The following is a 17,519-nucleotide window of genomic DNA, read 5'->3' as shown; positions in this document are numbered from 1 at the left end:
TCTAGTATAAAGTGGCAATCCATGGTGAAAGTTATAATAATTTATGTTATAATTCGTGTCTAGGGCTATCTGTGCTCCAGAAACAACCAGTGACTGAGTCCTCGTTGCCACTTCCAAACTCTCCCAGCATCAACTTTCTCAACCTCCGACATGGGTTGGATTCCCAGGAAGCAGACTTTGAGATAGAAATTAGCATAAAGTAGGAAGCTTGTTTGGGAGTACTCTTAGGATCGTCACTATGGAATAGAAGAAAAAAACGAAAAAAAACTGAATTGCAATGCATTTATTCATTAAAAAATAATTATATCACAAACAGTGAATAGGCATACAAGATGGGAAGATAAAATATAGCACCATCTAAAAATTAAAGTCATGAAAATGTGCTTGACAAGATTCATTCTCTTACTTTCCACATGATGATTCCCATGATTAGAAACAAAAAAAATTTAAAAACCTGTCTGAGGAAATTAAAAATTAAGCATTTATATAAGACAGAGCATCTGCCTTTTTTTTCATTACTGTGGATAATTGAAGCTATATGCAATTCAAAATAAAGCTCAGAATCAAATTTACAAAGAGTCAATATGACACTAAATCAGAAAAATCAAAACTATTTTGGAGAATGCTTTGTGAAGATGCTAACTAAATTCTAACAGATTACATGACAGAACTGATGAAGACTGAAACCTGTAAAAGTGCATAATTCAAAATTTGAATTGAAGGCTACAATGAAGTTCTGCATTATACAAAAAAGATACAGGCTCCACCAAGGCTGGATCTCCCTGAAGAGCTCCAGAGACGTGCTAGGGACCACTATGGATTTTGGGCAGATGCAATCCCTGGATGATTTGAAATGAGGGCATCCTTGGCCTCCTGAAAAGAGGAAATAATGACAAGCAGGCAGCTTCATGTGGAGTTATCAGGTACCCTGACCTGAGTGAGAAATCTACCTTTATCAGAATCTCAGATACTGACAGACCTGCATGACACCAAGATAAGATACCACATTACATTTAGTTGTACTGTCTCTTTGTACTCCTCTTAGCTATGACAGTTTCGAGAAGGAGTGGTCCATTAAACTAGGGTTATGGGTTTGGGAAGACCAACAGATGTACACTGCCGTTCTGATACCATATCAAGGGTATGTTGATGTTAACCTTAATCAACCTGCTGAGGTCATCTTTGCCAGATTTCTTCACACTAAAATCACTACCCCCCTTTCTATATTTAATGCTTCTGAGTGTGGGAAGTTGTGCTATACACTTCCTTGAAGACAGTATTCACACAATTTGGAATTCTGCACAGATTTGAGTCTTCTATGAATATGAACTCATGGACATTTATACTACATTTTGTTCCAGTTTGGGCCATTGAAAGCTCTGTTACTTGGCTCCTGTGCCCTCCTGACATACCCCATTACTGTGGCTGTTTTTGTTTATTTGTTGTTCTTAAGCATTTCCTCACTTTATGAAACCACAGGGTGCCCAAGGCTCAACTTGTCTGTTTGTGCAACAGGTCCAGAAATCAGCCATTTGTTCAAGGATCCCCTGTTTCATTTTATTGGAGAATAGGACAGGAAATCAATGCCATTTTAACCATGATCTTTTGTTCATGGCCTCTTATATTCTATAAACAAATAGTTCTTTAAATAACAGTTATTCTCTTTCTAGGACTTATACTACTGTTAACCTTTCGACTGCTATCTTTAATTGCTAATTTTTATATTTTTTGTTCCTTGTGCCTTTGATTTTATCTCCTAGTTCACTATTCTGTTTTTTAATGCAATCTTATTAGTATGTATTATATATTCACATACCATATAATCATCCAAATTGGTAGTTCACAGTATTATATAGCTGTGCATTCATTACAATTGATTTTTAAATGTTTTCATTATTCCAAAAAAAAGAAAAAGAAAAGAAAAAAGAATTGGAGATGCCAGAACTGGGAGATAATAGAACTGGGTCCATTACCCAGATTACTCAGTTCTAGGCAAACACTAGCCTCCTTTCCTTTCACCCACACACCAAGCATACTCCGGGTTCTGACATTAGCTGTTCCTTCTGCCTGAACTTATACTCCGTCCATACATTATGATATGTCCTCCACTTTTTCAAGTCTGTGCTCTAATATTAACATCTCTATTAGGCTTTCCTTAAAACACTATTATAATTACAAGGTCTGCCCTTAACTCCAATGCCCCATTCCATTCCCATGCTTCATTTTTCTCAAATGAAAAAAAATTATGTTATGCTTTGATTTTTTTTCAGTTTAGATAGCATTGCTTTAAGCCAGAATTTTTGTTTTTGCTTACTACACCCCCAGTGTCTGTAAAGTACTTGATAAATGCTTGTAGAATAATCCTAGACCACTGTAGCACTTAAAATGCCATTTTTCTAGTGGCTATCATAAAAATGCTCTTATGATATAAATAATACAACTAACAATTTTATTCATCAAATTTGAGAACTAACATTAGTATACAAAGAGTATTTTCTCTTCAAAGTAGAAAGGAGAGGGCAGGCCACAGTGACTCAGCAGGCAGAGTTCTCGGCTGCCATACCCAAGACCTGGGTTCGATTCCCGGTGCCTGACCATGCAAAAACAAAATAGAAAGGAAGATTTTCATGGCAGTTCTCCTGGTCGCTATTAAAGCAAGTTCTATTCCTATATAATCATTCCCCCAGAAACCTTCTGCAATGCCTGGTTTCCTCAGGGAATAGAAAGACTAGGGATTTCATTGTAAATAAAAGTCAGAAAAGGTACTCATTTATTCAGCAAACACTTTTTAAGGCTGTCATGGGAGAGGATCCCAACTCTCCAAAGACCGTGATGCAAGGAAATAAATATATACAATACCTTCACTGGGCTTTCATCTTGATCGTAAATATGAGCTTTGAATCTTGGGAGAAAAAACCTTTTAAGATTCACTCTTTGCAATTAATGGAAGGTTATAAACTTGATCATCCAGTTATTCAGAAGTCCTTCTCATGCTTCTCACCCTCTAGGGAGGTAATATGTTGTTTCCCCCTCTGACATTTCTTCTCTGCCCATATCCAAGAGGTAAGTTAATACTGCAAACCATATTGAAACAAGTGCCGGGTTTTCTACACAAATGGATTGAATGGGAAGATGTAAGTGTTTGTTTAGAATAAAATGCAGAGAGAGAAGCTTGAAAATATTTTCTTCTTGTTTCCTTGGGTGTTGGGAAATATTTTTATCCAGTTTCCTTATCCCTTTAAAATACTGAATGATATTTACAAGGCCTGAGGATTTTATGTGAAATACATAACTGTAAACTGCTGGTAGATTTATTATTAATATTATGGGGTGTGTGTGTGTGTGTGTGTTTTCACTCCTTCAATAGAGAGTAAATAGCAGATGTCTGATACCACTGATACCATCTCATCTCTCCAGGCTCTCAGTTTCACTAGTTTAATATGCTTTGATTTTATGGGAAACAACTGTCCTTAAATGACAAAATCATTCATCAACTGTGTCCTTTTTGTTTGTTACATTAATAGAGTCTTCTTTGGACCGTGACTTTATACACTTAGTATCTCCAAGAGATACTTTTAACAGTAGACCCAAAAAAAGGTGAGTATTAAAATGGATTTGAGGGTGGGCCATGGGGGCTCAGCAGGCAGAATTCATGCCTGCCATACCAGAGACCCGGGTTCAATTTCCGGTGCCTGCCCATGCCAAAAAAGGAAAAAAAAACAAAAATGAATTTGATATCCCACTATCAGTAAAAGCAACAAATTGGGATAGCTGAGAATAGTACTGAGAAACTATGACACTGGTCGGAGTATAAAGGACAAAAAATAAAATGAGTTTTATATATCAAACACAAAAAAAAATTTTAAAAAGCAAAGATGAAATATCAGTCACACCATTTAAAAAGAAATTGGATACACTAAAACCTGTGTGGCTGAGTTAATTTTTCTTTGAAAAACATTTCAGCAGAATAATTTGTGATCATCCCACAGGTAAGGGCATTTTAGAAATTTATTAATACCAATTGCCTTTTACCTCAGCTGCCAAATTATGTTTTCTCTCCCTTTTCTTATGTATATTTTGTACTTGGTATCTGTACAACAAGTGCAATTTAAATATTCTCAATTTCAAGGCACTTTATTTTCATTTCTAGAATTGCTTGGGAATGACTTGGTTCACTGTCATCAGAGTTAGCTTTCTGTGTCCAGACCAGAGAACACAGCCTCAGCTGAGAAAATTAAAGAATTGGTCAGGACAAAAATCCTAAATAAGCTTTTAGGATTTATACTACACAAATAAGCTTTTAGGATTTGTACTTTTAGGAATTGAAATACCCAATCACAGAAGATCGAGGTAGAATCTTTGTCCAATAGGACAAAAAACAACAAACAAAAAACTCCAATAATCTGAGAAAGGATTGTGCTGAGCCTCCAGTGCCAGCTTCTATGATGTGATCAACATGGGCAGTAAATAAGCTGAAATGACAAGTTATGAGCAGACAGACAGACACAATCTACATAGCCCTATAGGCCAGAAACACGAAGTAGCAGTCTTTCCACTTTAGAAGCCAAATTCGATAGCACTAAGGGCTGGGTTTTAAGGGGATAAAATTTAAAAGTTAAGCTATGATTCAACAACAAAAAACTAAAGAAAAGTTATGAGGGGTGATTGAAGAAAGATATTCCATGTTTCAAGATTGTTTCAATAGAAAATGCTTAGGATGGGTACTTTCAAAATGTCAGTTGTATGTGTAAAAGAGGGAAAAAAGTGCCAAGTATAGAAAGCACGTATGAGGAAAGTAATATGGAAACTTATACACAAATTAAAAACTTTTATCTATTTACCTTTTTCTTTGCAGCATAATCAGCCAAGTCAAGCCACATTCAGAAGTCCAGTCACTTGATCTGCAGCTCTCCCAAAGGTCAGTTGCCCCCAAGTGGTAAATCTACTTCACACATTCATATAGGAGTGAGTCAAAACTTTTAACCCTGTGATGGACTTGAATCCAGCAGTCTCGATGGAACAGAAGCATTTTTTATATGCCAAATATGTTGGGTACGGTCCTATAAAAACCATATATCCTGGAACCAAAGAGCCCCTTGTCATTATCACTTTACAACATCATGGAAATAAAGAGAAACGTTCTCTGTGCTCTGTACCACAATGGGAAAGAGCCTTTTGAAATGTCTTGATGTGACTTGTACTTACTTTATTTTTAACACTCTAATTAGAATAAATTGGCTTTATATAATTCTTTAGAAAGAACTTTCACATGTGCCGATTTGTTCATAAATATCCAATATGGTAAATAGATGAAGAAATACAGAAGCAGAGATTAAGTGAAATGAAATTCAAATGAAATGAAAACAATTTGAACTTCTTACATGTAATCCAATACCCTGAGTTTATTTAATGTTTGCCCCAAATCATGTTATTTTCATTTATTATTATCCGCACCCTATTAAAATGAAACATTCTTCAGGAACGCGTTGTAAAATCACACTTTTTTACTTTAGCAGACACCTCATTATTTATTACTTTCTCAAATAAATGCCAAAGAAATTTGGTGTTTCCAGGTAAAAACAATATTCTTCATTAAACATTGATAACTGGTGTCATCTCCATTATTTCCAGGCTAATGAATGCATCCGGAAGAGAACCTACTAACTCTGTTAGCCACTTTATACTCCTGGGCTTTCCCTCAAGCCCAGAAATGCAGTTCCTCTTCTTCGGACTCTTCTCAGTAACCTACACTCTGACTCTGATGGGAAACGCAGCCATAGCCTGTGCTGTGCGGTGGGACCGGCGCCTTCACACCCCCATGTACATCCTCCTGGGGAATTTCTCTTTCCTGGAAATGTGTTATGTCTCCACGACTGTCCCTAACATGTTGGCCAACTTCCTCTCCACAAGCAAGTCCATCTCCTTTGTGGGTTGTTTCACACAGTTCTATTTCTTCTTCTCTTTTGGGTGTGATGAGGGCTTCTACCTTTGCATCATGGCCTTTGACAGGTACCTGGCCATCTGCCGTCCCCTGCATTATCCACGCATCATGACTAAAGAGCTGTACACTGGCCTCGTCATCTTCGGATGGTCATGTGGGTTCATCCTCTTCCTAACTCCAGTTGTTCTCATTTCACAATTACCTTATTGTGGCCCAAATGTTATCAATCATTTCATGTGTGATCCTGTCCCTTTGATGATGCTGTCCTGTTCTGAAGATACAACCACACAATTCATTTATTCTACTTTCAATGCTATCTTCATGACTGGTACTTTTCTCTTTATCCTTTGCTCCTACGCTCTGGTGATTCTGACTGTGCTTCAGATGCCCTCAGCTGCAAGCAAACACAAGGCTTTCTCCACTTGTGCTTCTCATCTGGCTGTGGTGGTCCTGTTTTTTGGTTCTATTATGGTGATGTATGTTAGCCCTGGTTCAGAACACCCAGCAAAAATGCAAAAAATTGTGACCTTGTTTTATTCTGTAATAACTCCTCTCTGTAATCCTCTTATTTATAGCCTCAGGAACAAGGAAATGAAGGCTGCTTTAAGCAAAGTCTTTAAGTCTGAAAGACTTGCTCATAAAACATAAAAAGAGTTGTTCATAAAACATATGGTGTACCATTTTCCACCACAACTTACGTCAGTAAGAAATGAGTAAGATATTTTTCTATAAAAGTCAATAATTTTTGATGCAAATGTACTAAGAAATGATGATCATGCATCTATGTGATGATGTTAAGAATTACTGATTGCATATGTAGAATAGAATGATTTCTAAATGTTGGGTTAATTTCTTTTTTTTTCTTTAATTAATAAATTTTTTAAAATTTCAAAAAAAAAGTCAATAATTTTGTTTAGGACCCAATATAACAAAGCACATTTTCATCCTAAATATCACCCACTACATGATAGGCTAGTCTTATTTAAGAAATAAAATTGTCTTAAGCAAATTGGACCCTTCACAAATAATCCAGTTTCTTAAAGACACCATAAATCTGTCTTGTATTCCAGAGCTGGAGCAACAGCTTAGGATGTAATGTAGGTAACAGACTTATTTGAGGATTAATACTATCAGCAAATTCTTCTCCACTGGGAGATACTGATTAAAAGAGAGGTTTTTTGTTGGACATAAATTCAACCTTGCAAGTATGATCATACCACTCTACCTCCAAAGAAAAATCCATGTTTTTACTCAAAGCATCAGAAAGAAACAGCCTAATAGCCTTAGCAGGACATTAAGTGGTAGGTTAGATAGCATCCAAAATAATAATTAGAAATGTAATGGCTGTTGTTTAACTAGAATAAAGTTAAGATAGAATGTAAAGGACCAGGCATTAGTAAGAACTTACCTCCCTTTGCTATAAATCCAGTCCTAAATGGTAGGTTTTAGTACCACATTTTGTTTCAGTATTTGTTCTGTATGACATATTTAAGTATTATAAAAGATGTCTTATAAAGAGTCTCTTTTCTTTAAAACATGTAATCAGAACTGTTACTTTAGTTATTCATTTTAATTTTACCTTTGGTTATGTAATCACACCTGTTAGTTTAATTATACATTTTATTTTAATCTTTGACCACTTATTTTTCCAAGGATGACTCTAAAATGGAATGAAAGGTCATAGGAAAATAAGATACAATTTACAGAACTTCAATTAACAGCCTTCAGAAGGTCATCTGTACCAGAAAGTCAAGTTCACCTATAATTGGACTTCCTTTCATAAAGAACCAAAGATGCAAGATTGTCCGTACTTCTCAATGCAGAATTTCTGGGAATTACAGAGCAAAAAAGCAATTTTCTTTGTTCTACTTCACAGAAGCAAAGTGAATTAACTGGCTGAACAGTTGCCTAGACAAATTACTTAAATAAGCAAAAAAAAAAAGGTAATAATTAAAAGCTTCATTCAAAATAACTTCAAAGTAGGGTTGATGTTTTTCCGATTATCTTAAATCTGATTTCCCATTGGGTGCTTAGTTTTTTTCATTCTACAGTTATTTATCTGTCTTAGCAGACTTGGGAAGGGAGAGGAAAATGTAGTTATTAAAACATGCTGTTAAAAGAAAAAAATTAAATTAAATTTTTAAAAAATGCTGTTAATTGTAAAAGAGTATGGTTTCTACATTTGTAATAATGTTTAGGTAATGATTATCTAGGCTTCTCATATCTCAGTCTTCCCATTTCCTCAGATTTCAGATTGCTGACACAGAATGAAACAAATCCAAGACACTTGATAACTTCTGATTAATTTAGGACTTCATAAATTTGAAATATAGTGCCAACAAAATTTGATTTTCAAATTTGTCTATTTAAAAATTGAGTTATTTCCAAGGTTATAAGCAAATTCTTAATAATTTCCTTTTACTACTGGCTATGTAATAGCTATGTTAGTAAAATGAAATGGAGACAATGGTAAGTAAAAAAATCTGGGGAGTTAGCTGACTTTTTATTTCCTTGATATCCTGAAGGAAGAATGATGAACTTAGGTCAACCAATTATCAAGTCAGGGTTTATCCATCTTAGATAAAGGACCAGCTATTGCATTTCGCAATCCCTTCTACTAAGAAAGAGGCAAAAGATTTAGTGAGACTCTTTGGATTTGAGAAGCAGGTAAAAAAAATCACATTCCTTGAAAACTGCTCTGACCCATTTATTAAGAGTTTGACTTTAAAGGCTGATGATCTGGGGACCCAAAGCAAAAGAAACCTCTCCTTACATCCATATTATCTCCATGTTGCCCTGCTGCTCAGGCTGTGTGAGCTAGCAGACCAAATGATTCTAGAAGTGTGGATAAGAACACCACAGGACTTCCGGAGAAGATGGCGGCTTAGTAAGACGCGCGGGTCTTAGTTCCTGCTCCAGAACAGCTACTAGAGAAGTAGAAATGATTCAGAACAGCTCCCGGAGCCACAACAGAGGCCAAGAAGACAGTGTACCCCATTCTGGAATGGCTGACTGGCTGGGAGAACCTGCTCCGGTGAGATCGCAAAGGGGCGCGAGCTTCCCCAGGCTGGGGCGGCAGGCGGCCGGAGTCCCTCCTTCCCTCCTTCCCGGGCTGGCTGGGAGAATTGGACAGGCGATCCCCTCAAGCCACGGCGGTTGGCGCCCCCCCACGCGTGGCCCCCCAGACCAGCTGGGAGAATAGGATCGGAGATCCTAAAGCCGCGGAGAACAGCGACCGGGGTCCCTTCCAAACACGTGGCTTCCTGGTCTGGCTGGGAATGGTGGATAGACACTTCCCCAAGCCGCGGCGGCTGGCGCCCCCCCACCACGCTTGGCGCCCTGGATCGGCTGGGAAATTTGGACAGGTGCTCCCCCAAGCCACGGAGGATGGCGACCCTTCCCATGCGTGGATCCCCGGGGCAGCGGAGAGATTCGGATTGGCACTCCCACAAGCTGCTTCGGCTGGCGACACCCCCCTACAGTGAGAGTTTTCCAGTTAAAGAAGCAACAGCATCTTTTACTGGTAGGACCCGCAGACAGATGAGCACCATGAGCACCACCCACTGGGCAGGATAAGAAAAACACAGCCCAGAGATTTCACAGAAAAATCTTTCAACCTGCAGGGTCTTACACCCAGGGAAATCTGATTAAATGCCCAGATGCCAGCAGAAGACAATGGATCATGCTCAGAACATTGAAAATATGGCCCAGTCAAAGGAACAAACCAATAGTTCAAATGAGATACAGGAGCTGAGACAACTAATGCTGAATATACGAACAGAAATGGAAAACCTCTTCAAAAACGAAATCGATAAATTGAGGGAGGACATGAAGAAGACATGGGCTGAACAAAAATAAGAAATAGAAAAACTGAAAAAACAAATCACAGAACTCATGGGGCTGAAGGACAAAGTAGAAAAGCTGGAAAAAACAATGGATACCTACAATGATAGATTTAAAGAGACAGAAGCTAGAATTAGTGAATTGGAGGATGGAACATCTGAATTCCAAAAAGAAACAGAAACTATAGGGAAAAGAATGGGAAAATTTGAACAGGGGATCAGGGAACTCAAGGACAATATGAACCGCACAAATATACGTGTTGTGGGTGTCCCAGAAGGAGAAGAGAAGGGAAAAGGAAGAGAAAAACTAATGGAAACAATTATCACTGAAAATTTCCCAACTCTTATGAAAGACCTAAAATTACAGATCCAAGAAGTGCAGCACACCCCAAAGAGAATAGACCCAAATAGATGTTCTCCAAGACACTTACTAGTTAGAATGTCAGAGGTCAAAGAGAAAGAGAGGATCTTGAATGCAGCAAGAGAAAAACAATCCATCACATACAAGGGAAACCCAATAAGACTATGTGTAGATTTCTCAGCAGAAACCATGGAAGCTAGAAGACAGTGGGATGACATATTTAAATTACTAAAAGAGATAAACCGCCAACCAAGACTCCTATATCCAGCAAAATCGTCCTTCAAAAATGAGGGAGAAATTAAAACATTCTCAGACAAAAAGTCACTGAGAGAATTTGTGACCAAGAGACCAGCTCTGCAAGAAATACTAAAGGGAGCATTAGAGTCAGATACAAAAAGACAGAAGAGAGAGGTATGGAGAAGAGTGTAGAAAGAAGGAAAATCAGATATGATATATATAATACAAAAGGCAAAATGGTAGAGGAAAATATTATCCAAGCAGTAATAACACTAAATTTTAATGGACTGAATTCCCCAATCAAAAGACATAGACTGGCAGAATGGATTAAAAAACAGGATCCTTCTATATGCTGTCTAAGGAAACAAATCTTAGACCCAAAGATAAACATAGGTTGAAAGTGAAAGGTTGGGAAAAGATATTTCATGCAAATAACAACCAGAAAAGAGCAGGAGTAGCTATACTAATATCCAACAAATTAGACTTCAAATGTAAAACAGTTAAAAGAGACAAAGAAGGACACTATCTACTAATAAAAGGAACAATTAAACAAGAAGATATAACAATCATAAATATTTATACACCGAACCAGAATGCCCCAAAACACATGAGGAATACACTGCAAACACTGAAAAGGGAAATAGACACATATAACATAATAGTTGGAGACTTCAATTCACCATTCTCATCAACGGACAGAACATCTAGACAGAGGATAAATAAAGAAATAGAGAATCTGAATATTACTATAAATGAGCTAGACTTAACAGACATTTATAGGACATTACATCCCACAACAGCAGGATACACCTTTTTCTCAAGTGCTCATGGATCATTCTCAAAGATAGACCATATACTGGGTCACAAAGCAAGTCTTAACAAATTTAAAAAGATTGAAATCATACACAACACTTCCTCGGATCATAACGGAATGAAGTTGGAAATCAATAATAGATGGAGTGCCAGAAAATTCACAATTACGTGGAGGCTCAACAACACACTCTTAAACAACGAGTGGGTCAAAGAAGAAATTGCAAGAAAAATGAGTAAATACCTGGAGGTGAATGAAAATGAAAACAAAACATATCAAAACCTATGGGACACAGCAAAGGCAGTGCCAAGAGGAATATTTATTACCCTAAATGCCTATATCAGAAAAGAAGAAAAGGCAAAAATTCAGGAATTAACTGTCCACTTGGAAGAACTGGAGAAAGAACAGCAAACTAACCCCAAAGCAAGTGAAAGGAAAGAAATAACAAAGATTAGAGCAGAAATAAAAGAAACTGAAAACATGAAAACAATAGAGAAAATCAATAAGACCAGAAGTTGGTTCTATGAGAAAATCAATAAGATTGATGGGCCCTTAGCAAGATTGACAAAAAGAAGAAGAGAGAGGACGCAAATAAATAAGATCAGAAATGGAAGAGGAGACATAACTACTGACCTCACAGAAATAAAGGAGGTAATAACAGGATACTATGAACAACTTTACGCTAATAAATACAATTTAGATGAAATGGACAGGTTCCTGGAAAGAAATGAACAACCAACTTTGACTCAAGAAGAAATAGATGACCTCAACAAACCAATCACAAGTAAAGAAATTGAATCAGTCATTCAAAAGCTTCCTAAAAAGAAAAGTCCAGGAACAGATGGCTTCACATGTGAATTTTATCAAACATTCCAGAAAGAATTAGTACCAACTCTCCTCAAACTCTTCAAAAAAATTGAAGCAGAGGGAAAGCTACCTAATTCATTCTATGAAGCCAACATCACCCTCATACCAAAACCAGGCAAAGATATTACAAAAAAAGAAAACTACAGGCCAATCTCTCTAATGAATATAGATGCAAAAATCCTCAACGAAATTCTAGCAAATCGAATCCAGAAACACATTAAAAGAATTATACATCATGACCAAGTAGGATTCATCCCAGATATGCAAGAATGGTTCAACATAAGAAAATCAATTAATGTAATACACCATATCAACAAATCAAAGCAGAAAAATCACATGATCATCTCAATTGATGCAGAGAAGACATTTGACAAGATTCAACATCCTTTTCTTTGAAAACACTTCAAAAGATAGAATACAAGAGAACTTCCTTAAAATGATAGGGGGAATATATGAAAAACCCACAGCTAATATCATCCTCAATGGGGAAAAATTGAAAACTTTCCCCCTAAGATCAGGAACAAGACAAGGATGTCCATTATCACCACTATTATTCAACATCGTGTTGGAGGTTCTAGCCAGAGCAATTAGACAAGAAAAAGAAATACAAGGCATCAAAATTGGAAAGGAAGAAGTAAAACTATCACTGTTTGCAGACAATATGATACTATACGTCGAAAACCTGGAAAAATCCACAACAAAACTACTAGAGCTAATAAATGAGTACAGCAAAGTAGCAGGTTACAAGATCAACATTCAAAAATCTGTAGCATTTCTATACACTAGCAATGAACAAGCTGAGGGGGAAATCAAGAAAGGAATCCCATTTACAATTGCAACTAAAAGAATAAAATACCTAGGAATAAATTTAACTAAAGAGACAAAAAACCTATACAAAGAAAACTACAACAAACTGTTAAAAGAAATCACAGAAGACCTAAATAGATGGAAGGGCATAGCGTGTTCATGGATTGGAAGACTAAATATAGTTAAGATGTCAATCCTACCTAAATTGATTTACAGATTCAATGCAATACCAATCAAAATCCCAACAACTTATTTTTCAGAAATAGAAAAACAAGTAAGCAAATTTATCTGGAAGGGCAGGGTGACCCGAATTGCTAAAAGTATCTTCAGGAAAAAAAACAAAGCTGGAGGTCTCGCGCTGCCTGACTTTAAGGCATATTATGAAGCCACAGTGGTCAAAACAGCATGGTATTGGCATAAAGATAGATATATCGACCAATGGAATCGAATAGAGTGCTCAGATATAAACCCTCTCATCTATGGACATTTGATCTCTGATAAGGCAATCAAGCCAACTTATCTGGGACAGAACAGTCTCTTCAATAAATGGTGCCTAGAGAACTGGACATCCATATGCAAAAGAATGAAATAAGACCCGTATCTCACACCCTCTACAAAAGTTAACTCAAAATGGAACAAAGATCCAAACATTAGGTCTAAGACCATAAAACAGTTAGAGGAAAATGTAGGGAGATATCTTATGAAACTTACAATTGGAGGCGGTTTTATGGACCTTAAACCTAAAGCAAGAGCACTGAAGAAAGAAATAAATAAATGGGAGCTCCTCAAAATTAAACACTTTTGTGCATCAAAGAACTTCATCAAGAAAGTAGAAAGACAGCCTACACAATGGGAGACAATATTTGGAAACGACATATCAGATAAAGGTCTAGTATCCAGAATTTATAATGAGATTGTCCAACTCAACAACAAAAAGACAGCCAATCCAATTACAAAATGGGAAAAAGACTTGAACAGACACCTCTCAGAAGAGGAAATACAAATGGCCAAAAGGCACATGAAGAGATGCTCAATGTCCCTGGCCATTAGAGAAATGCAAATCAAAACCACAATGAGATATCATCTCACACCCACCAGAATGGCCATTATCAACAAAACAGAAAATGACAAGTGCTGGAGAGGATGTGGAGAAAGAGGCACACTTATCCACTGTTGATGGGAATGTCAAATGGTGCAACCACTGTGGAAGGCAGTTTGGCGGTTCCTCAAAAAACTGAATATAGAATTGCCATATGACCCAGCAATACCATTGCTAGGTATCTACTCAAAGGACTTAAGGGCAAAGGCACAAACGGACATTTGCACACCAATGTTTATAGCAGCGTTATTTACAATTGCAAAGAGATGGAAACAGCCAAAATGTCCATCAACAGACAAGTGGCTAAACAAACTGTGGTATATACATACGATGGAATATTATGCAGCTTTAAGACAGAATAAACTTATGAAGCATTAATAACATGGATGGACCTAGCCAAAAACTAAAGGACAAATACTTTATGGTCCCACTGATGTGAACCGACATTCGAGAATAAACTTGGAATATGTCATTGGTAACAGAGACCAGCAGGAATTAGAAACAGGGTAAGATAATGGGTAATTGGAGCTGAAGGGATACAGACTGTGCAACAGGACTAGATACAAAAACTCAAAAATGGACAGCACAATAATACCTAATTGTAAAGTGATCATGTTAAAACACTGAATCTGAGTGTTAAAAGCTGCATCTGAGCTATAGGGTTTTTTTTATTTGTTTGTCTGTTTGTTTGTTTGTGTCTTTTTTTACTATTATTATTTTTTTATTTTTTTCTCTATATTAGCATTCTATATCTTTTTCTGTTGTTTTGCTAGTTCTTTTCCTAAATCGATGCAAATGTACTAAGAAATGATGATCATGCATCTATGTGATGATGTTAAGAATTACTGATTGCATATGTAGAATGGAATGATTTCTAAATGTTGTGTTAATTTCTTTTTTTCTTTAATTAATAAAAAAAGAAAGAAAAGAATACCACAGGACAAGCATCATTAGGAGATGTATAGAATACATCACTAAATTCTAGAACAAAGTCATGATTTTACTGCATAAGATTACTCATTGTTTAAAAAGAGATTCTGATTTCCTTTGGTGGGGAAGGGAATAAAATTGAGCATCTTACATGGGAGAACAAGTGATTATGCTTCCCATCATGAGTTGGGTATTATCAATCCATGAAACCGTAAACTCAGTCAAGGGCAGCAGCAACTCATGGTGCAATGGAAATGGATACATTAGTAGATTTGACCAGACAGATTTGGAGGACACATCAACTATTTCTGCTGCACAAATACCTCTCCCTCAGTTTATGCCTATGACATCCTTACAAGTACCAACAATCAAGTAATGAAGGAAGGAAAAACTTACCCCTGATTCATAGATCAATTGAATCAACATATTCATGTGAGCCAAAAATCGATGGCTACTGCATTCAGCACCACCAAGACACTGGCCATAAAGGTGCACGTATGTTCCTCCATGCAAAAGAGATGAAAGCAATAAACTTTGTTGCCCATTAATATGATCAAAAACAGGTCTCAAATAAGGATACTCATGGGCTCTTGGGTTATAACAAATGGACTTTTTAATTCAGAAGATGCAAGATTAGAAAATCAGTCAAAAATATCTTGGGAAGAGTCATATGAATTGAATTATGGGAGTGAGCACAAGCATGAAAATCTTTGTGTGTTCTATCAATGCCCACCACAGTGAAGGACCTAGAAAACCAGATAAATAGAATAACAACACAGCACAGGTGAGGCAATCTTTTCTTCTGTCATCCCAGTGCTTGTAAAATATGCCCACAAATGGAGGAGCCAAAGTGGCAAGATTGAAGTCACCTATGAGACAAAAAACATGGGCCTCTGTGCTGGTTTGAAAGGATGTATGGCCCCTAGAAAAGCCATGCTTTAATCTAAATCGCATTTCATAAAGGCAGAATAATCCCTATTCAATACTGTATGTTTGAAACTGTAATCAGATCATCTCCCTGGAGAAGTGATTTAATCAAGAGTGATTGTTAAACTGGATTAGGTGATGACATGTCTCCACCCATTTGGGTGGGTCTTGATAAGTTTCTGTCATCCTATAAAAGAGGAAATATTTTGGAGAATGGAAGAGATTCAGAGAAAGAAGAGCAGAATGACATAGCCATGAAGTAGAGAGTCCACCAGCCAGCGAACTTTGGAGATAAAGAAGGAAAATGCCTCCCGGGGTGCTTCATGAAACAGGAAGCCAGGAGAAGAAGCTAGCAGATGATGGTGTTTGCCATGTGCCCTTCCAGATGAGAGAAGAACCCTGAACATCATCGGCCTCCTTGAACCAAGGTATCTTTCTCTGGATGCCTTTCATTGGACATTTCTACAGACTTGTTTTAATTGGGACATTTTATCAGCCTTAGAACTCCGAACTTGCAATTTATTAAATTCCCCTTTTAAAAAGCCATTCTGTTCCTGGTATATTGCATTCCGGCAGCTAGCAAACTAGAACAATCTGTTACCACAGTTTATTTAATCACTGCTACTAATTAATGAACATCTAGACAGCTGCAGAGACCAATGCTGACCCTCTATATGATACAACTTGTTGAGGAGTTCAGCAAGCTACTTTGTTACAAGTGCTTATACCAAACCCTCTGCCACTAGGGATAAATAATGATTTATCTTTTCTGAAACTGACACTTATTCTAGATGTAGGCTGGTCTTCTGTTTCTGCAGTAGCCCTAGCAGCATTACTGTTCAAGGGCTAGGCAGTGCCTGAATTACAGACATTAAGCCCTGTATATAATTTACTCAGCACAGGGACCCATTTTGCCTGACAGATGTAAAGTTGGGCCCATGATAACGGGACCCACTGGTTCTACTACATACCACATCGCTAGAAATGTACCAAACCAATAAAACGCTAGAATGAGTCTATTAAAACTTAGCTAAGCTCACTATTGTAGCAAAGTTGATATTTTTAATAACATTTTACTTAATATTTTGATAAATAAGTGGTATTTAAGAAATTGTTTAATATTTAGAATTTAAGAAACTCTGATATTTGTATCTATAGATTTTTTCGCTCCTTGCTTAAATTTTAAATTGGTTTATGAAACATATTGTACAAATAGGCTTTACAATGATTACTTAGAATTTTTTTTAATATTATTATGGATAAGCCAACTAAGATAACCATTTAGGTGGTTAAGATTTTCATATGTTAATTGTAAAAATATTTGTATGTTCATATTTTCCTGAAATCAGGAAAATATTTGGTGACATACATCATTACTATAGCAATGCAGATATTTGTAAGAACTTTCTACCTGATATTTTGAGAACATTCACAATTTTGAAAGCTGATAAAAAGGTATCTAAGTGTTTACTATTTAGAAGTTAAGAACTTTGCTATCTGAATTTGTACCTTTTTTCTTTGTTGCCTTAATTTTAAATTAGGTAGTGAAACATATTGTGCAAACACAGGCTTTACAATGATTATATGGACACTTTATTTAAATATTCTTATGGTTAAGCAAACTAAGATATCCATATTTTGGTGGTTCTAAGTGTATTGATTGTTTTCTTAAATAAAAAATTAAATAAATGGAAAAA

The 17,519-nt window shown here is 36.6% G+C and overlaps 1 protein-coding gene and 1 long non-coding RNA gene across 2 annotated transcripts in view; both read left to right on the top strand.

The window, feature by feature from the left end:
* LOC143655843 (uncharacterized) overlaps positions 1-17,519 on the top strand; it is a 60,344-nt gene that overhangs the window by 2,194 nt on the left and 40,631 nt on the right. The window contains exons 2-3 of the long non-coding RNA XR_013162294.1: positions 3,525-3,597; positions 4,856-4,918. This is a non-coding gene — a long non-coding RNA (uncharacterized LOC143655843). The remainder of the gene's footprint in view (positions 1-3,524; positions 3,598-4,855; positions 4,919-17,519) is intronic.
* Positions 5,636-6,589, top strand: LOC143656484 (olfactory receptor 11G2-like). The gene has a single exon (XM_077128592.1). It carries the CDS (start codon positions 5,636-5,638, stop codon positions 6,587-6,589), a length of 954 nt encoding a protein of 317 aa, XP_076984707.1.

This window comes from Tamandua tetradactyla, chromosome 14 (genome assembly GCF_023851605.1).
Source record: "Tamandua tetradactyla isolate mTamTet1 chromosome 14, mTamTet1.pri, whole genome shotgun sequence".
Lineage (NCBI taxonomy): Eukaryota > Metazoa > Chordata > Mammalia > Pilosa > Myrmecophagidae > Tamandua > Tamandua tetradactyla.
Note: the sequence above shows the minus strand (reverse complement) of the source record. Positions and strands in the feature narration are given on the sequence as shown.